This window comes from Ruditapes philippinarum, unplaced genomic scaffold (genome assembly GCF_026571515.1).
Source record: "Ruditapes philippinarum isolate M1 unplaced genomic scaffold, ASM2657151v2 ctg1266_1_1_1_1, whole genome shotgun sequence".
NCBI classification, from domain to species: Eukaryota; Metazoa; Mollusca; class Bivalvia; order Venerida; family Veneridae; genus Ruditapes; species Ruditapes philippinarum.
In genome coordinates, this window is record NW_026851704.1 from 224,820 (window position 1) to 247,070 (window position 22,251).

The 22,251-nt window shown below is 32.7% G+C and overlaps 2 protein-coding genes across 2 annotated transcripts; both read right to left on the bottom strand.

The window, feature by feature from the left end:
• Window positions 1-377: 377 nt before the first annotated feature.
• Window positions 378-5,246, bottom strand: LOC132737755 (transient receptor potential cation channel subfamily V member 3-like). Its single transcript, XM_060725095.1, has 2 exons — window positions 4,157-5,246; window positions 378-2,962 (listed from the first exon to the last, which is right to left on the bottom strand). Exons 1-2 carry the CDS (start codon window positions 5,093-5,095, stop codon window positions 1,475-1,477), a joined length of 2,427 nt encoding a protein of 808 aa, XP_060581078.1. The 5' UTR covers window positions 5,096-5,246; the 3' UTR covers window positions 378-1,474.
• Window positions 5,247-12,348: 7,102 nt separating this feature from the next.
• On the bottom strand, window positions 12,349-16,834 carry LOC132737761 (transient receptor potential cation channel subfamily V member 3-like). Its single transcript, XM_060725106.1, has 2 exons — window positions 15,815-16,834; window positions 12,349-14,010 (listed from the first exon to the last, which is right to left on the bottom strand). Exons 1-2 carry the CDS (start codon window positions 16,745-16,747, stop codon window positions 12,466-12,468), a joined length of 2,478 nt encoding a protein of 825 aa, XP_060581089.1. The 5' UTR covers window positions 16,748-16,834; the 3' UTR covers window positions 12,349-12,465.
• Between the last annotated feature and the right edge of the window lie 5,417 nt (window positions 16,835-22,251).

Here is a 22,251-nt window from a genome sequence, read left to right on the forward strand (position 1 = left end):
CAAAATGTTCTAGTCTGCTGAACAATTTAAACGTTAGAGCTAAAATAGAAAAGTGTCATTAAACGTTAGAGCTAAAATAGAAAAAAGTGTCATTTGACAATTTGTCCTTAACCACCCTATAGATTTCAATGAAACTATATAGATATGATCATTGGGCAATCCTTTACTAAAGTTGCTTAATTGTACCGATGTGCAGAATAAAATTGCTGCAAGTGATAAAATAGGAAAAAATCTCTAAGCCACATCTCAGATTTTGATGAAACTGTTTCTGATGATCCTTGTATATAGTTTATTTGAAATAAAAATCCCTAGTGGTTTCTACCTGCTGAACAAAATGACTGCCAGAGTTAAACCCAGAAAATCCTTCAAACAACTGTGTAGTCGATATTGTCAAAACAGTACAGAAATGATCGTTTGACGGTCCTCTATACGTAAACATTGCTTATATGGTTCCAGTTTGCTGATCAAGATTGCTACCATGGCTAAAAATAAAAACTTTTAAAATTTTAGTCACCTGAGCATAAACGTGCTTTTTTACACTTGAATCCCAAGATAGCAATTCTTACATGAATACTTCAAACATATATAAGCGTCTGTTGATAATGGTATACGTCCTTGACTAAAGGTCAGTAAACATAAAACTTAGATAAGGTATCGGGGTATTATCGAAAATTCAAACGTATTTGATCCTTAAACCCAGGTGATTCATACAACTTTAAAACGGCACGTATTTGGTTGAGTAAAAAGCGGTCCTTAAAATGATTAAGAAGAAAAAAGTTAAGAAACACATATAAGTATTCGCAAGCGAGGTGACTTTTTGAAGGTTGTATTCAGGTTATGGCCGAATATGTTATACTATGCTACTTAAATTCAACCCATCTCTAAAGAACTAAAGGAGTAAGAAAACCGGGTTTAAGGATCAAATAAGTTTGAATTTTCGATAATGCCCTGATGTGCACATATTTGACAATGAATACTTATGATAATACTTAGCTCAGTTGTCATTCAAAGACCGTTAAATGAAATGTTTCGCGGGTTATATACACAAATTATGAGTGTAGTGTTACATATGACATGCAATAATTATAATGCAGTGCAACAGTAACAATTTGGTTTACAGTTTACACATTGAGTATATGCAGACCTTACACGAAATAATCTTTTTAAAACATCTATTGTTAAAATGTTACATTGAAACACAAGCCTTCATGAAGTTCAAAAGAATTAAAAAGTAAAGTTCTTTTCATGCTTCATTTATACACAATAAGTACAAAAGTGACGTTACAAATGTACAAAAGTCATTGCAGTCTTTTTGTAACGATCCACTCTTTGCACCATCAATCAGTTACGACTACTATTCTCAAAACCGATGGTTACGTATAAAAAGCTATTGTACATTGTAAGTGTAACACACGCAGTAGACCTACTAGAGTATCTTGGGGATAATCTTAAATTTGTATCGATTTACAAAATGTCAAATAAATTCTGTTATATCTTGTGACTGCAAACATGTCACTGTTTCATCCTTACATCTTTCACATTGTCTTTGCTCATAATCTTTGATGTCAAGGCGTTTTTGTACTGCCTGAAGTTCCGAGGGAAAGGCTGGCATATCTGAAACTTGACGTTTCGCATTTTTAGGTCTCTTCACTTTTGTAAGTCTGCCTTGTCCCTGCTTAATCGTTTCTATTAGTTCCTTCTTCAAAATATCTGTCCTATCTCTTTGTTGCAAATGCTCGTCTGAAGGTTCAATGGCCGTTTCTCCATCTTCCTTTACAAACTTTTGTGTCCATAAGAGTCGCCCCTCTTTAATCCTGCCGACCCGTTTACAAAATTTAAGGTGAAGAAAACTTTCAAGAAACACAATTATAGCCAACTTTTGAAGACGATAATGCATCTTTGAGGCTGAATAACCAGTATGATTGCTCATCAGATCTGTGCAAGTATTGGACATCATTGCAATAAGTGCATTTAGAAGAAGAATAGTTGTTAGAAGAACAAATAGCAAAAATACCAGCACGGCTAATGTTGGTTTCCTTGCTTGAAAAAGTATATCTAATTCTCCGATACCAAGCATGATTGTTATCATTTTAACAATTGTTTTTCCAAAATTATCAAAATCGTCTTGTTCCGTATCAGCTCCTTGCATTATCATATACATTGCAATAGAAAATGCTATGAGAAATATAACCATAATACAAGCCATTTTTAACATATCTGTTATAACTCTCTGAACAAGAACAGTATAAAAACTTATCTGCTTAAATGTCTGAAGAAAAAATAATACAAGGTACCAACCAATTATAATGGCAAAGATCAAACAATAGTTTTCATAATCAGACGCTTTCTCAAAAGCAACAAGTGTCGCACAAATAAAGTCTGCAACCAAGAGACAAGCAAAGATGCAAAAGTATACCCGAAACATAAAGTTTGAGTATGGCAACCTTAAATGCATCTTTATTCTTGCCCAATACTTTGTAGACGTTTTTGAGGTAAAGCGATTAGCACACCAAGTTTTTATGATTATGACGATAACTATTAAAGCAAAAATGAGACCAATACCTGAAACAGTAGTGACAAAGCCATTCTTTGTTACATGGTTTAAATACTTAGCTGTGTCATTTATTTGCACTGCCTCTTTTAAATGTGACCTAAAAACAGCAGAAATAGACAGAAGAACCATGAAAGCCATATAAATTATAAAGCTTCCATGAAACCAATGTTTGTAGTGATTCCATTTTTCTTTGATAATTTCTTTCAAAGGGGTGACGCTTGAAAACAAAAAAGCGTTAGCTGTTTGGTGATGAAGAACAAATTCCAATACGGATTCGTGATGCTCGTCCTTGATGTCCTCATTAGCTTCTCCTTTGACGTCACTTTCCAATGCAAGTGTTTCTATCTCTGTGATGTCGTATTGGTTTCTTTGAATTATACCATCATTTGATTCCTGTGACAAGTATACCTGTAAATAGGAAGGGAAATACCAAAGAAAAAATATGTAAAATGAAATATAATGAACAGTCACTGAATGAAAAGCTGCAATATTTCAACCTAGTTCAAAGATCCGAACTGCACGTTTCAATATATTTTGCTCGATTCATATTATGTTTTTTAATGAAATGAATTTTGCTGTCATCATGATTAAAACATAGGCAAGTCTGAAACAAGAGCTGTCATGCAAAAGTGACGAATGCATCCCTCAACCGTGTGTAAAGTATTGCAGAAAGTATTATGAAATGAAAAGATCATAAAGGTAACAAATTGCTTAATAGTGTTCTTGTGAAAATTACAAGCTTGACCTTGGATGTAGCGGCATGGGTCTTGAACGCGACACATCATCTTCATGTGGTAGACATATATGCTAGGCTATTCAAAATCCTTATATGCATGACAAAGTTGCAGACCAAACACTAATGTACCTTTTAATACTACTTGTGAGAAAGTGTAACCTTCAAACTGTAGGTGTGTCCTTGACATTTGACATAGAGCATGGGTCTTAAACGCTACACGTCGTCTTGATGTGGTTGATATTTGTGCCAAGATATTTAAAAATATTTCAATGCATGTCAAAGTGACGATCCGGACACAAATATATTCGTTTAAACTCTAGTTTTGAGAACGAGTGCATTTAAACTAAAAGAGCGACCTTGACCTTGGAAGTAGGGACATGGGTCTAATAGGCGACACGTCGTCTTGATGTGGTAGACATTTATGCCAATTATTTTTAAATCCTTCAATCCATGACAAAGTTGCAACCCAGACACGAATGTGTGTTCCTTTAAACTCTTATTTTAAGAATGTGAACCTTCAGACTGTAATTGTGACCTCAACCTTTTATTTGAGGTAGGGACAAGATTCTCCGAAGCGACACATTGTCTTGATGTAATAGACATTTGTGCAAAGTTATTTTCAAGTACCTCAATGCATGAAAAAAGTTACTATCCGGACACGAATGCCGTGTATGTGGGGACGTACGAACGGACAGATGGACGGACGGTGCAGTTTAAACATGCCACCCTTCGGGGCATAAAAATAGGAGATCTCCTAAAAACATCGAAAATAAAAGCAACACGTTTTGCCTCGTTGGAATAACATATTTATTACAAGCCTCGCATTTAGGTTTATTATGTAATTTAAGAAGATTTCTTAAACTTACCTCATGGTTTATTATAATATCAAATATTTTGTACTGCTCCCGTTTAGTTGCCAGTTGCAATGGTGTAAGTTTTTCCCTATTTTTCATCATCAATAGTTTTCCAACTTGCTTCCTGTACTTGCTTTCATTTTCCACATTAAATCTGGATTCGTTCTTTTCTTTTCCTGATTCATTTTGAATAAATTTGCAGCATATAATGTACCTTAGCATATTGAGTACTGAGTCTAGTTTATCTGGTTGAATGCAAGCATATTTTATAAGAGAATGGATAATATTATCACCCTTTTTATTAGTAACATCCATTTCCTGTTCAAAGTTCTCGAGAATAATTCTGAATATTTTCTCATTGCATTTTAAAGCAGCAATTCCAAGTAGAGTTCCAGCCATCATTACTGTACCTTGAAATATTTCACCGTCTGCGTTTTTTATTTTTTCTTCACAATTTTTTCTATGTTTTGCCATTGACTTTAGAAGTTCTGTATCTTCTTGCACTACGGCAAGATGAATGGGGGTAACTCCTGTACTCTCCTTGGATTCATGAAACTGTTCCAATGTGATGAGATCCGGAAAATTCTCAATCAAGTGTACGATAATTTCGTCAAGGATGTCCTTTCGCAGACCATTTCCCTTTCTGATTGACATTGCACGAAATAACAGCGACTTCCCATTTAACTTAAAATCGGTTTTGTTTTTCATACCGATCTCCCTCAAATCATTTCCTGTTATTTCTGTATTTTGGAGAAAGTGTTCATTCTTAATTAAATCCAACATTATTTCTTTTTTTCTTGTATTATTTTTTAGATATTCAAAGAATGATGTAAAATTGGATTTCATTTCTTCAAGCTCTTTGCTCTCGGTATCATCATTTTCAGCAATCCGTTCCAAAGAGGCGTAGAGTTTTAAAATACGCAAATCGTTTTTTGAATGACGTGAAAGCATTTTATTGTTTGTAACAATAAACGAGAATTACTAAGTAAACGTTCCTTTTCAAAATCTTTCGTTCTGCAATATGCATATCACAATTATGTCTTGTTTATTTTCTTATCAGCAACAAATGTACTTGTTTAGTAACTTTACGAGCGTAGACTTGTCCTATGATAAGTAATCAACTGAATCACCGTAGGGAACGTGTTACAGTATCGCGTTTTCCAGTTACAGTATAGAATTTTCAAGATGTTATTATTTTTTTTGTAGGATTATTTATGGGAAGAGAGGTAGGTGATTTTTATTCAGGTCCATACTACTAGTAGTTTAGTTTCTAAAAGATGTTTTTGTGCTTTGCTTGTAAGGAACAGAATCCGGTATCTAGTCATATATTTCTTCAGACCCTGCACCGCAGATTTATCTCTGTATATATTGTCTCATAAATGTACAGATTTGACGGTTTGAAAATTTGAATCGAGAGACCAACGTATTTTTCTCCAATTTCGACATTATTTATGCATGCCTAGATAAAGTAAATCTACAAAACGTTAGTCCTTTGTGTTTAGAAACATTTATAAATGTAAATGACCAGTTGAACCTATTTTCCTGTTGGTAAATGCGTTTGAAAAACAAACAATGTTACAGTATAGAGTGAGATTAATTTTGAAGGGTTACAGCATAGACCTAGCGTTTTTGATCCAATTTTGTTACAGTTTATACCCAAATTTCGGTTACAGTTTAGATACTTGCCAAATTGCAAACAAAGTTCGTGTATCCATTATTTTTATGAAATAACTCATACCTTTCTATTTAATACATTCTTGAAAGGTTGTATTACTTTTTTCTTCAGCAGAAAAGTTATAGTTTGCTGTTTTTCTTACTTTAAGTTTCAAATTGAGACTTTTTGCAGAATAAGTATAATGTCCCAAGTAAGGACTGTTTTCACGACAACAACAGTAACTTTTATCGAATTGTATTGAGAGAAGAAAGATTATTGCTTGATTTCATTACACATTATAAAATACCTATTAGTAATAAAATAGAGAAAAAAGGAATCCTTAACAGAAGTCCAACACGGAAAACATGAAAATGTTGCAGGCTCAGTTTGATTAAACCTGTTCATGGACGGTAGTGGTAACTGCAAGCTACCGTCCACGCCTCCTAGCACCGGCTTCAGCAGAATTCACATTAAACATGAACTGGTACACTTCATATTTTTTTAACATCTGTGGATGTGTTCATATGGCGGTTTTCACGGAACCTTCACGTTATTGCCATTCTATGAAAAGCGGTATATTACCCCCAGGTTAAAAAAGTGTGCCCTAAACGAGAATACAATGTGTGAAGCTAAACAAAATGAAATTTTGAGAGGGGATCGGAGGTTATGAATCCTGCATACCATAAATAAGCTGTCAAAAGACACAATTAACAAGCAGGCAATACCCTAAGAATGATTAAACAGTATTTAAGTGAGCAATACTGCAACCTTAAATTTTATTTTAAGTTGGAATTTCCATCTACCATAATATATTTTGTAAGTATTTAAAAGGGTTTTCTTGGATTTTAAGTTTCAACGACACTGAGGTCATGTGAAAACATTTCTGCTTTAGTGTAAAGAAAGACCCCAGATACCCTTTGTGAAACATTTCAGACACGAGCGGGCACCTGACTAGTACCACTGACCTTCCGTAAATTAGCTTGATAGATTTCTCACAAACAAAGAATCCAAAAAATAGGGAAAAACAGAATCCCTAAAGAAAGTCCAACACGCCAAAATTGAAAATGTTGCAGGCTCGGTTTGATTGAGCCTGTTCATGGACGGTACTTGAAAGTGCATGTCGTGCTGAACGATCTTCAAGGAACGAAAATATAACATCATTAATTAAATGTACGGGGAGACTTTGTACAGCCGCCACACGGCACAAATAGCACGGATGTGACAATTAAATAGAGAAAAACAGAATCCCAATGATTGGATTTCAACTACAGCAGTAAATGAAAGATGATTTGAAGTCGACGGCCTTATCCCGACTCTGCCACTATTATGTACCTCCATCAGGCTCAATAGAGAAGATATTGTAATTGTCTGACCTTAATTTATACTCTATAACTTTCAATATTATTTTCTTTTTCAGAAACATGAAAACTGCTATACAGGATGTCTGAAATATAAAAAAACGACTTTTAATTTAATTATGACAAAATAATCGTAACTTCAACAAAGAAGCATTCGAAATGACGCCATGATCATGATTTGATTTGAATGCTTCGAGATGAAAAGGGTCTTTAAACATTGCCTTTTTTCAAAATCTATGTTTTGGGTTTTCGTATCCCCGATTGCAACCGAAACCATCTGAACAACTTAATTGGTAGAAAGTCATGTAAATTTCATCATATTTAGTCAAGTAGTTACCGAGTGGATGAGATTGCACACACATTACATATGTACGGCAGACGGACGAATAACCATCGGGCCAATAAGCTCACAGAGATTAAAGAGTCTATGTAACATTCATACATTTTAACTAGTATATATAGAAAATATCGAAGTCTAAACTGTAACCGAAATCTGGGTATAAACTGTTACAAAATTGGATACAAATCGCTAGGTCTATGCTGTAACCCTGCACAAATCAACTCGCTCTATACTGTAACATTCTTTATTTTTTCAAACGCATTTAACGAACAGGAAATAGGGTCAACTGGTCATTTACTTTTATAAACGTTACCTAACATGAAGGACTAACGTTTTGCAGATTTACTTTTTCTAGGCATGCATAAATAATGTCGAAATTGGAGAAAAATACGTTGGTCTCTCGATTCAAATTTTCAAACTGTCAAATCTGCATATTTATGAGACAATATAACGATAAATCTGCGGCGCAGGGTCTGAAGAAATATATGACTAGATACCGCATTCTGTTCCTTACAAGCAAAGCACAAAAACATCTTTTAGAAACTAAACTACTTGTAGTATGGACCGGAATAAAAATCACCTACCTGTCCTCCCAACAAATAAACCTCCATCTTTAAAATTTTATACTGTAACTGGAAAACGCGATACTGTAACACGTTCCCTACGGTGTCAATAAAACTTCAAAATTTAAACTTCGATAGTTCGTTTAACTTTATTAAAACCACACACATACACGCACGCACCAAGGCACTCACGCTCGCACGCACGCACGCATGCACACACACCTAAAGTACAACAGCCTTCGATCCCCACGCCCGCAACCAAAGTACGTTGTAGTGAAGGATCTTATTTCCCTTTTAAGCATTTATCTCAACAAAACGAATGTACTGTTTTTGCTTAATGTCATACAAATTTAGTATGTTTCATGATACCTCCCATGTAGATAACTTAAGGATGCATTTGAATTCGTTAATTCATTGTTTATTTGGTGTAAATATTAAGACCAATTCTGCGTTGGTTTTCTCTCATTTTTAAGAATTAAAAAATATGCCTTGTAAAATAATACTGAAAATTTTCAATTCCCATAGAACCTAAAGAGTACTATATTCCTTACCGTTGATATCGGGAGAGACGTTATTGACCCGCTCCAACTTGTCCACTTATTTAACATTGAATGTACATATGGCAATATATTTAAACATTTGTTCAATTTTAATCAGTTTTGCAGGGATAAAAAAGAACCACAAACGATCAATGTTTTTTGTAAACAGAACGTTCAAGGCTTGTTAGTATAGCTGAATCATCACTTTCTATCATAGAGACCATGATATTTTATCGGCAAAACATGGTTTATATATAGCGAAAAGCTAACTCAACAATAACTTGATAAGATATACCCTTTAATAAAGTTTCATGTTGATATCAGTCAAACTTGTATTAGGCGACCACGCACATAAAATGCTCGCTTACACAATGGGTACAGTTTATGTGGACTGGTAAGGCGGTATGTGTCAAACAGATTGGCATGTTACTTATTGCGTTATTTTTTCAGCTATATAGTTTACAATATCATTCAACCACGACGTTTAAGTACCATGATATAGTTCATAACGTAAAATTATGAAAATCATAATTTATGTAACTTTTACATATACCAATCTCATCAATGTTTATTAATTTTGTGAAGAGAAAATAGTGTGACGTGCGTGTATTTGTAAAAAGCTTCTTTTATATTATTTGATTAATCTAAATATATGTAGCCTTTAACTTATTCGGAACTGTTAATAAACTTTGCATATGCAGATTGTGCATTTGCAAAAACGTTACGCTACCGGTTTTGGGAATTAAAGGTTTTCACATATGCTTTTGGTTTTGATTGCTGACACATGTGGTCGCACGTGGCGGTGTTCTATTAAAACAAACACTTGACAGGTAAAAGTGGTCGCTCGATGAAAGGATAGAAAACCATATTAAACTGATTAATGAGTAAGTCGCGGGTCGCATTGAGAAAAAGTCGCTAAATACATTTAATGAAAATTAATGGGGTGGGATTATAGGTGGTCACAACAGTCAAAAGTCGTTAAATGTACTTGATTGCATATGCAACTTATATGATATAATACAGTTTCGTGTTGATTTTTCCATCTTTCTTGCGTTTTATGACCGAATATGAAATATTACTAAGGGCAATAACTTTTTCAAAACATGATTCTTCGGTACTGTACTTCTTTACTAGGATTTTTTTATTTTCATTACTAAAACACGTAATTAACCTGACCTGATTTTTTTGTAAATACATTTTTGAAAGAACGGAAAATTGAAAGATCTTTACTTTGTTTTTTTTTCAAAACAAAATGCGAAATAATTTTACTTAGTACAGTGCATGATTCATAATTATTTAGTTAGAGCATAAAATTAATGTCAGTCGCTTTTTACAATTTTGTCTATTCTTATACAAGTTTACTTTAAGTTTCTTTATGTTTTCAATGGCAATAAACTTGCTTTGAAATTGACAGTTAACTGTATGATTTAGGACACCTTGTTACTTTTGTTTTGAAATGTACAATATTTATGATAAGGTGCAGTGCATAAGAACTTTATATCTCAAGGGTGTAGTTTTGGAGATGTTTCCCTTTGCAATTTTACATTCTTTAATTATGTGCAGGGCATACCTAAAATTATTGGATATATCAACTGAAAACTGAAGAAGTATTAAATATATCACCTTGAAACTTTATAGATTTATAAATCTTATAAAAGAAACAAATACATTTTCTATGATCCATTATTCCTTATTTCTGTATTGTTTTGTAATCATTGCTCTTTTTATGTTTCATCGTAGTAATTAAACTATTGAAGATATGTAAAAAAGTCAATGCTATATGCCAATAACTATATGTAAATGTTAAATATATTTTACATTATAGCCTAGAATCTTAAAAGTGTTCCCAAGAAAATAATTGTTAAATCATTAATTAATTGACACATGATGATAAAAAGTCTCATAATCACCATTAGCAAGTTAATCATATTTGCTATTCAAATACACAAAGTTATGTTTTTTCCTAGAATCTTGTTTAAGTGAATTGAATGAATTTGATATATTGCTTTCAAAACACCCGAATCACAAGATTGTAATTCTTATGTTGAGATAAGAAATAAAAATCGAATAGCCATTTTTGCCAAATGTTATTCAATATTTTGACAGTAATGTGTTAATGTCAGTATATTTTAAAACGAGGTCCGTTTTCTTGGCACCTTTATTTTTTGTGAGTCATAAATAATCATATATGATTAAGCAATTTCAGTCAAATAATTTCTATCATTCGACGGGTATAGATTTTTAGAGTTATAGACCATTGTCAACCGTTCTCAGCAACAACAAAAGAATGCAAACATTTTTGATAGGTGTAGAAGAATTTAATTGCAAGTAATATCAACTGATTTTTTGTACAATACTTTTCGAGTACCTTTACTTTAATTTGCTGTCTACAGACAACTAAAATACATGTATTCTTCGAGAATGAATATCTCCTGTAATACTTTAACAGAAAAGAGGAGTATAATATCATACACAATGAAGAAGTATAATCAAAACGTATTTATTGAAATATTTACATTCACCTTAGCACCAGGTTCTATCCATTCGACCAGATCAGACAAAGAATATCCGGCACATCTGTGCCTTCTGATCATGATCTGTATTATCAGCTATTCTCAGAACCTTTCCTTAAAAGTAAGGGATGATTTGTCCCAATTGAAAGCCGGACAAATCAATATATTACGTTACATAGCATGGTAAGGATTTATGACAGCTTAACAAAGAAAAGAAAATTTTCACTCAAATATTTCAGTTTTGTCCGGTTAAAAAATCTAAAAAACTATCAAGTACTATGCATACATAATATTACAATAGTAAAATGTATACACATGTGCATGCTGTAGATATCTAATATTTACAAATTGAAAGGTAGACAAACCCATGTAAAGTTTTTAGCGCGGCAACGATCAAATAATTTAAATTATATTATACAACTGTTTATGTAAAATAACTACACTACGTGATTTTTACAACAGAATCAGCAAGTAAGACTTCTTAATTTTATTAAAGAAGGCACCTTAACCTGTCTTTTTTGTTACATGGTTCAACATTTAAAATGCTTTCAAGACACATATTTTGCACCTGGTTAATTGTGTTTACTATAGACGTCGTTGTTAAGGATCTCGTTACACGTGAGATAAAAATATAACACTAGTATTTGTATACATGTATTTAGCACTTGAACGCCAGGCTTCCGAAAGAAAACAGTTTTATTTCACTCAAGGCTCTAGATAATGTTCTAAAAGACAACTTTATGTATTTTTGTAAGACTGTCTATGTGCACATGTTTGATATCAATAACAATAATACTTTAGATTAAATCAAAGTATTGTTGTCAGTTAAAAATCATTAAATTTAAACGTACTGATCTTTGAAAAAATAAAAAAAGGTTCATATGCTATATACATAAATCTTGATAAAATGTTTTCAAATTATTACAGATAAATAAAATTAATTTTACGATGCAGGTGTAGTACAAGGGGCTACAGTTTAAAAATTATATAGTATAAAATAAATATTATGCATTAAGATTTTTTTTAAACATCAGTTTTTTTGAAACGTTACTTTGAAAACAAAAGAATGCCTAGCATTAAAATGATTAAAAATATAAAGCTTTAAGCATGCTTCAAAATTATAATATATAATTATGTACACATACAACACTTCTTCGAATTTCATTACAATCGTTTTTGGAATGATTAAATCTTTGCACTATCAATCAGTTACGAGTACATGTATTATTTTCAAAACAAATGGGTAACTATATAGAGCGAACTTTAGGTTCTAATGTAAAATGTAAGTGTAACACGCGTAATAGGCCATAGGTTATCTCGAGTATAATCTTAATTTGTATCTACTAACAAAATGTTAAATAAATTCTGTGACTTCTTTAATTTCTTGTGACTGCAAACATGTCACTCTTTCATCCATACATCGTTCACATTGTCTTTGCTCATAATCTTTGATGTCAAGGCGTTTTTGTACTGTCTGGAATTCCGAAGGAAAAGCTGATGTATCTGAAACTTTATGTTTCGGAATTTTAGGTATCTTTACTTTTGGTAGTTTGCTTTGTCTCTGTTTAATCGTTTTGATCAGTTCGTTCTTTAAAATATCTGTCCTATCTCTATGTTGCAAATACTCGTCCGAAGGTTCAATGTCCGCTTCTAATTCTTCCTTTACAATTTTTTGTGTCCAGAATGAACGATCTTTCATCTTATATTGTTTTACCTCATTGTCATACCTTTTGACAGTTTTGGTATCACCGACCCGTTTAAGTAATTTATCGTGAAAAAAACCCTCAAGAAACACAATCATAGCCAACTTTTGGAGACGATAATGCATTTTTGAGGCTGAATAACCAGTTTGATTGCTCATCAAATCTGTACAAGTATTGGACATCATTGCAATAAGTGCATTTAATAGAAGAATGGTTGTAAGAAGAACAAATAGCAAAAATACCAGCACAGCTAATATGGGTTTCCTTGCTTGAAAAAGTATATCTAAATCTCCGATACCAAGCATTATTGTTATCATTTTAACAATTGTTTTTCCTAAATCATCAAAATCGTCCTGATCGGTATCAGCTCCTTGCATTATCATGTACATTGCAATGGAAAATGCTATGAGAAATATGACCATAATACAAGCCATTTTTAACATATCTGTTATAACTCTCTGAACAAGAACAGTATAAAAACTGATCTTCTTAAATGTCTGAAGAAAAAATAAAACAAGATACCAACCAATAATAACTGCAAAGATCAAGCAATAATTTTCATAACCAGGTAGAATTTCATGAGCATCAAGTGCCGCAAAAAGAAAATCAGCCGCCAAAAGACCACTAAGAATACAAAAGTACACCCGGAACATGAAATTTGAATATGGCAAACTTAAATGCATCCTTAATCTTCTCCAAAACTTTGTAGACGTTTTTGAACTAAAACGGTTAGCGTAAAAAGTTTTTATAATTATGACGACAACTATTGTTACAGCAGCAAAAAAGAGACCAAGAACTGAAACAAAAGTAACAAAGACATTCTTCGTTACATTGTTCAAATACTTAGCTGTATCATTTTTGTTCACTGTTTCTTTTAAATGTGACCTGTGAACAGCAGAAATAGACAGAAGAACCATGAAAGCCAAATAAACTATAAAGCTTCCATGAAGCCAATGTTTGTAGTAATTCCATTTTTCTTTGATAATTTCTTTCAAAGGAGTGACGTTTGAAAACAGAAAAGCGTTAGTTGTTTGTTGATGAAGAACAAATTCCAATACAGATTCGTGATGCTCGGCCTTGATGTCCTCATTATCTTCTCCTTTGACGTCACGTTTCATTGCAAGTGTTTCTATTTCAGTGATGTCGTATTGGTTTCTTTGAAAAATACCACAATTTGTTTCTTGTGATAAGTATACCTGTCAATAGGACGGAAAATCTGATTATTATAAATACAATTTATCTCTTTATATCATACGTGTTTACGAGATTGTTTTGAAAGATTATGGAGAGATGTTAAAGTAATATTGAACGAATAACTTTTTCAATTCAAGTGATTGATTGACAACAAGTTATGCTTTTACATTGAGCGAAGATCAAAATTATATGTTTTTTTACATATTTTGCTCAATCCATATTACGAGGGGTGTTCAAATATAAATGCAACTGGGTTAATTTTCAGAAGTACTTTACAAACAATTCCAAAATAATCATCTCAATCCTTCCAAATACTCACAACCATGTGATATGCAAAGTTTAAGGCTTTTATTTCAATTTTAAATGCCTTTTTATAATCATTTCGGGGTTAGATGTTCAGACACTGGAAAACAGCCAGACCGAGCTTTTTCGCGTTTGATATTTTCTTCCAGCAAGGTGTGTTTTTGAGTCCCGGAAATAGGAAAAAGTCAAAAGGGGCAAGCTCTGTCGAATTAGGAGTATGAGGAAGCTAAGCAAGCTTCTTAACTACAGATATTCTCGTACAATGTCCGTTTTGTGTGACGAGACATTGTCATGCAACAACCGGTCAACACGGAGACCAGTTGCTGGTCGACGGTTTTTGAAATATCTTGTTAATTTATTAAAGACTTTGCCTTTGTAAAACTTGGCATTCACAGATTTAACCGTTGGCACAGGAATTTGAATAACAGGACCTTGATTGGTAAAGAAAATTATAAATATAACCTTGTTTAGGGTGCTATGCAAGGTCTTGACTTCCTTTGGTTGCCCATATTTTGCTATGTTTATTTCGCTGTGCCTCATAAAAGTGAACCCACGTTTCATCGCCTATGATGTTATTTGCGAAAGATCAATTGAATGTTGTACTTAGGAAACTATTTGTTTGGAGATTCTTACCCGAGCAAGTGTTTTCTCTTTTGTAAGAAGACGGAGTATTCATATCCATCTGACACATATCCTTTTCATTTTCAAATCATGTCTGAGAATTGTATGAGCGGCTGCTACAGAGATGCCATTACATTTAGTTATATACCTTGTTGGAAATCTTGCATCAGTAGCAATAAAATCTTTTTCAACCATTTTTGGCGAAGTTGCGGCTTTCGGACGACGTTAAATAGGTGCATATTTACTGAATCAACACCACTTTTAAATTTCTTACACCACCGTTTGACAGATGATAAAAGAATAGTGCATTGTTCCCATACAATACAAGACATATTTCATAAAATATATTTTTCGCCTGTATACCAGGAACACAGTGGTTCTTGATATAGGACCTTACTTGGTCAGTGACAAGAGACCTTTTCCCAACCATTTCAGCTTTGGAGTAGATAGATATTGTTAAAGCTAGACTGAACTGATTTAAACATGTATTGTTTAAATTGAGATCTTACACAGCAACCTATGAGCTAATGTACATAGTTTGTGCAAAACGTGGTTGAAAGCGAGATGTTGGCCTAGTTCCATTCGTATTTGAACACCCGTAGTAATAAGCTTTTTTTATATATAAAATGAGTTTTGCTGCACAGTTAAAACATATTTCACCTGATTCACAATCATTTTGATGTATTTTTATTAAATACATTCCTAAATCATTTCTTCCACTTCACCTTGATTAAAACTCCCTAGCTAGATTCTGAGTAATGAGAGTCACCATAAAAGCACCGGAAATAATTGAAAAATATGGTCTTGTTTGCATTTTATATAAAAGACGCATTTAGGTTCATTTTATTATTTAAGGTGTTTAAAAAATAAAAATAAACATACCTCATGGTTCAGTATAATTTCAAATATTTTGAACTGCTGCCGTTTAGTTGCCAGTTGCAGTGGTGTAAGCTTTTCCCTATTTTTCATCATCAATAGTTTTCCAACTTGCTTCCTGTACTTGCTGTCATTTTCCACATAAAATCCGCATTCATTCGTGATTTTGTTTTTCTGTTTTCCCGATTCATTTGGAAGAAATTTGCAAGATATGATGTATCTTAACATGTTGAGTACTGAGTCTAGTTTATCAGGTTGAAAACAAGCATACTTTATTAGAGAATGGATAATATTATCACCTTTTTCATTTGTAACATCCATCTCATGATCAAACTTCTCAAGAATTATGCTGAATATTTTCTCATTGCATTTCAAAGCAGCAATGCCAAGTAGAGATCCAGCCATCATTACTGTGCCTTGAAATTTTTCACCGGTTGCGTTTTTTATTACCCCTTTAAAACTATTTTCTATACTTTTTGCCATTAAATATAGGAGCTCTGGATTCTCTTGCACTACGGCAAGATGAATGGGGGTAACTCCTGTACTCTCATTGGATTCATGAAACTGTTCCAAAGTGATGAGATCCGGAATATTCTCAATCAATAATTTAATAATTTCGTCAAGGGTGTCTTTTCGCAAACCACTTCCCTTTTTGACTGACATTGCACGAAATAACAGCGACTCCCCATTTATCCTCTTGTTTTCTGTGATATCCTCAAAATCTTCTACCTTTATTTCTGCTTTTTGGAGAAAGGTTTTACTCTTAACTATTTTCAATAGTTTGTTTTCTTTTTTTCCTGTTTTATTTAGATCTTTAAAGAACGATGTAAAATTAGATTTAATTTCTTCAAGCTTTTTTCTCTCCATATCATCATTATCGTTTATATATTCCAAAGAGGCGTAGAGTTTTAAAATACGAAAATCTTTTTTTGAAGTCATTTTATTGTTAAGATTTCAAAATATACCACTAAAATCAAACCGCAAGAATTGCTAGTTAGCTTTCCAGACTGTTGTCGCTATGCAATATTATCACAACTTGCTTCGTTTTTATAGCGAAGAATGAACTTGTTTAAACACTTAACGCGCGTAGAATCTAAAACGAGACTATTTCACTGTCAGTATTGTAAGCCACAAGCACTTAAATCTTTTGATATCGGAAAACTTATTGACAGGCCCTAACTTGTAAATATTTTACGCAGTTTAAATGCATAAGTTATTTTTTTAAACATTTGTTCAAAACAGATTTACCTTAAACAAGTAAAAATTTTAGTCACTTGTTAACAGCACGGTGCATATATTTCTATGTACCTGTAAAATCACTTTCTATCCCTCAGACATAACAATTTCAATGACATTGGTTGAATCGTGATTCATATATAGCACAAAATAATCTACAACTTGCAACTATCAAAAAGTATTAAATGCCGTCCAAATATCCTCTTTAATGATACTTGTTCTATTTGAGGATATAACAACACACTTAATACATTCGGGGATCCGCAGCGGATTACGGTGTCGGAGGGCTAGGCTATTTTATTTTAGAAACAATAGTATAGAGTTAATTAAGGGTTTTGTTATTAAGTAATTTTTTATAGTGATTATCACCTCTGGAAACTAATAAAATGCCCAGCATTTGTTACTCCCTTTTGTAATAATCCTGGATCGTGCCTGGCATGTCTGTTAATATTGTTAATTCAGCAGGATTAGAGGTCCTTTAGCGTTTTAAGGAATGTTTGTAAGAATAGAAAAAATGTTACTTGTGCCAGCCATAACGCGTTACATACAATGAACATAATTAATGAATCAGCATTTTTTACCAATAATCGTTCAAGTTTCTGTTCTTCAAAAAACGTATTTACCAACGACTTAGGCCGGTGTACAATATTTTCCGATAATATCATTTGCCTAGTTTCGTTTTTAATTCCAAAGCAAATAAAATAAATAAAAAGAAGTGCATAGTTAACTTTTTTTATCAATAGATAATGTTAGCTTATCAAAATTCCTTCTAGGACAATTCTAAATTTATAAATATGGTTATAAATATGACTCCAGGTATAGAAGCTGGAAAATTATTCACATTTATCCTTAAAATATATATAACACAAAATCGGTGGACAAATGCTGCTGTTGATAAATTATATGACATGTACGTACATGATGCCGACCTGTGATAGATTGATTGTCGTAACCGATAAATAAAAAAATAAATACGTAACAATCACAGGCACATTTGCCTTGAAAGAATGGCAAAATTATCATAAATAAACCCCCCTCCTTTTGATCATTAATATCCAGCACCAATACACTATTTTATAAAGAAAACGGTGCAAGTTAGTAATTTTATTCTTGATGAACAAGCGGATCTGTTATTTTATGATAATTTGACAATTATTGGCAACAATGACGAAATAATTGTCTTTCATTACACTCGCTCTCTTTATTCTAGACATTTGCAGCGGGGACTAAGAATCGAGGTCAGGTTATATAAGGGAACAATCTCAAAATTATTTTTTTTATAATAAACGCGGTTCCTAAGTAACGCATAATACCAACGATATTTTGTGGATGTATGGCGTGGCATTGCCTTTGTCATGAATAATATTGTCGTTGCGACTCTACTTTAAGATTTCTAACCAAAATTACTGTCCATTTCATAAGTATTTTATCTCGGAAGACCATTTTATTTATATTTTTAATTTCAAATAAAAACATGGCAGTAAAACCCGGATTCCGTCTTTCACTGTCGATACACTACTTACAACTCACTCCAAAAATGTTGATAATTACTAGAGAGTTCAAATGGTCATATGATGGAATTGATAGAGAAATTGTGCATAATTTCATTCATTGGCATGCGGCAGCCGCAAGCCGTTTGTTTTTGGAAAAGTTGTTCCGGTAAGGTGGTTTCCTGCTTACATATGTATGAAGGAAAGGAAAACCAGTCTAGGTTTCCGTTGCAATCGTGCATATTTGGGCAATTCCGTCATACTGCAGAATGAAACTGTAGTAGTATCACGTCTCCAAAGGTCGACCTTTTAAAATAAAAAAAAATCAATTTATATCATTTGAATATCTTTACAAAATATTGCATTTAAATTGTTTGTAAAGTTCTTAGTGATTTAATATGATCATTCAGATAACAATGAATAACAAAAGTCTGTTCTAGAACTATTTATTATATGTTATATAAATATATTTTATTTATTTTATTTATTAGTTTATTACAGTCTCATCAATGTACACAGTTAAAATACATATAAAATACAAAATAAATGCACATTGCCAATCTATAAGATTTACAAGAGACTAAAGGTTGACTTACTATTTACATGTAAAATTCTAAAAATCTAAAATACCCTTGCTAATTTAAATCAGAGTTGTGAAGAACATATGATAAAATGAATCTACTGATGTAATTTCAGATATTGAGGTAGCAAAGTACCTCCAAAAATTCTATATAGAAATTATGTTGTGGTTAAATTTAATCAAAATCCGGTTAAGAAGGTTTTTAGCAAAAGTATTTTTCTAGATAGTACATGTATATCTAAGAACACATAAAAATTATTTTAAATAATGACAGTTGTATAAAATTAGTTTTCTTCTATTCAATATGTTAAAACAGGTTTTGGCAGTTAAAAATACAATGTCTGCATTTGAGAGAATATATCCTACTTTATCAATGTCTGAGAGGGCATCAAAAACATCGTTTAGCATTTGTGCTTCTCGAATCAAGTCGTTACGAATGGAATCATATAGACGGCAATATAATAATACATGCTTTTCATCCTCTACAATAGTTTGACAGTGGGAGCACAATCGTTGTTCCACTGGCAAACCATTGTAGCGTCCTAACTTTATACCAATTGGAGCTGTGTCACTGAGAAATTTAGCTAAGGCACCCCTGTGTGACCTGTTCAAAATTAACTTACAATAATTTTCAGGTTCAAAGTTATTCTTGAATGTTTTATATAATCTTAATTTTCTACCTGAGCCATTTCGGCCGGTTTCGCAATTAACAGTACAGTTCCAATTATGAATGTAATCTTCCAGTACTTTAGGCAATATAATATTAAACAACTCTTGTTTTTGTATCGGATTTTCAATATTGCAAAATCGTTCCATATTATACTTCTTAAACAACGTACAGACTTTAAAATTCCAATTCTTACATCTGTTACCTGACTTATCACTTGCCCATAAAAATATTTGTTTATTTAACCTCCCTATATTCATATTACTTAATCTACTCCAATTTGCTAAAACAGTTTTCCAACAAAAATATATTAAAGGTTTCAAACCGATATCTCCACAGACTGCTGCATTTGGAGTATATCTTCCAACATTCGAAAAGTAGCGTGCAGCTCTATTCTGCACAGCATTAATACAAGAGAAAGTATCACAGCCCCAAACAGACGATGCATATGTGATAACTGGAACAACAGTAGCTTCGTACATTTTTGTATATGCTTCATAAGGCATAACTCCAAAAACTCTAGCTTTAGAAATTAACATTCCTAATGCTCTATGAGCAGCCTGAGCAACAGTTTTAGCTGTAATTGAATAATCAAGGTGTTTGGTCAAAACAAGACCGAGATATTTGTACTGTGTAACATAGTTTAAAGTTGTATCTCCTATTTTAAAAACATAATCTGAACAAGTTAAAGATGGATTTCAAAAGTGAAGAATGTTAGATTTTAGTGGGTTAACATTCATACGGTTTGTAATACACCAATTATGAAGAACATTTAACATACTTTGAAGATCATTTTCACTTTCTGCTATAAGAACAATATCATCGGCATATAACAGGATTTTTACCATCAATATCAACCCCACTGCATGTGGCTTTCAATTTCATGGCCAAATCATTAATATACAGGTTGAATAGTAAAGGTGACAAGGAACAACCCTGTTTAAGTCCGGTGTTCACATAAAACCAATCAGTGTTTAAATTGTTCAGTTTAACAGAGTAGAGTACATTTTGATAAACTGACTTTTCAGCATTTATAAGTTGATTGTGAAACCCAAGTTTAGACAATTTAATGTGTAAAAGCTCTCTTTTTATTGAATCAAATGCCTTTTTAAAGTCTATAAAGGCACAGAAAGTTGTCAGACGTTGGTTCTTTCTAGTATCAATAATACTTGTTAAAGATTGAATGTGATCTACTGTACTCCGACCTGGTCTTAACCCATTCTGACCTTTGGAAATGATATCTTTTTCAAAGCACCATGCATTTAATTTAGTCTTTTTATTACTTGGGGACCATACGCCGCTTTTCATGGAATGGCACGGAAGTTTCACATTGAAGGTTCCATGATAACCGCCGTATGAACACATCTGCTGATGTTTCTAAATTCAAAATTCTACCATTTCATGTTTAAATGTTGAATTCTGCTTAAGCCGGTGCTAGGGGGCGTGGATGGTAACTTGCACTTTCCAGTACCGTCCATGAATAGGCTCAATCAAACCGAGCCTGCAACATTTTCAATTTTGCCGTGTTGGGCTTTCTTTACGGATTCTTTATTTATCTATTTTATTTATTAATGTACAATGTATCTTATATATAACTGGTGTTATTGCTATACCCTGACAAGACAAAGGATCTTTTGGATCACTAGAAGTTGACTTAGGAATTGGTTTAATAAAAGTTTTGTTCCATATCTTTGGCAAAAATCCTGATTTAAAACATTTGTTAAATAATTTATGCAAAAAGGAGATTACAAATTCATTTTTCAATGCTTCACCAGGCAGTTTATCAACACCAACCGCCCTGTTTCGTTTAATGTCAAGTACAGCTAATTTGACTTCTTGTCCGGTAAAATCTTGTATAAAAACACTATTATCAATATCAGGATTGATTGACAAGTTAACATCAACATTTTCACTATCAACAATTATATCATTACCTGTATTGTACAAATTACAATTTCCATTTATCAAAAACTATATCTTTTTCTTGCGATAGTACACCATTATTATCAAACACTTCCACAGGGATATCACTTATTCTGTTATCCCTTATCCCAACTCTACCAATAGACTTCCAAAAATCTATCTTTAGCAAGTGATAATAATTCATTTTGTACACTTAACCAGTGAGACCTTTTACAACTCTGAACTTTACGGTCAAAATGTTTACGTTTGCTAACAAATTCATGTTTCAATCTATTTTTATGACCATTATTACATTTGCGCCAACTTTTTTCAGCATCACACAAATCATTCCATATCTCTTGTAAATCATTATTCCACCAATGCTTTCGCAATCTCCTGCGCTTATTACTTGTTCCATATTTAATAATAGAACATTTGCATGGAAGCTTATCTTGCATTTCATTTTTAACTAATGAACAAAATTGTGAGTAAATATTGTCTATTTCTTCTTGATTTATATTTTTATATCAAGCCTTTCAACAGTTTCTAACACATTGCGCGTTAGCAG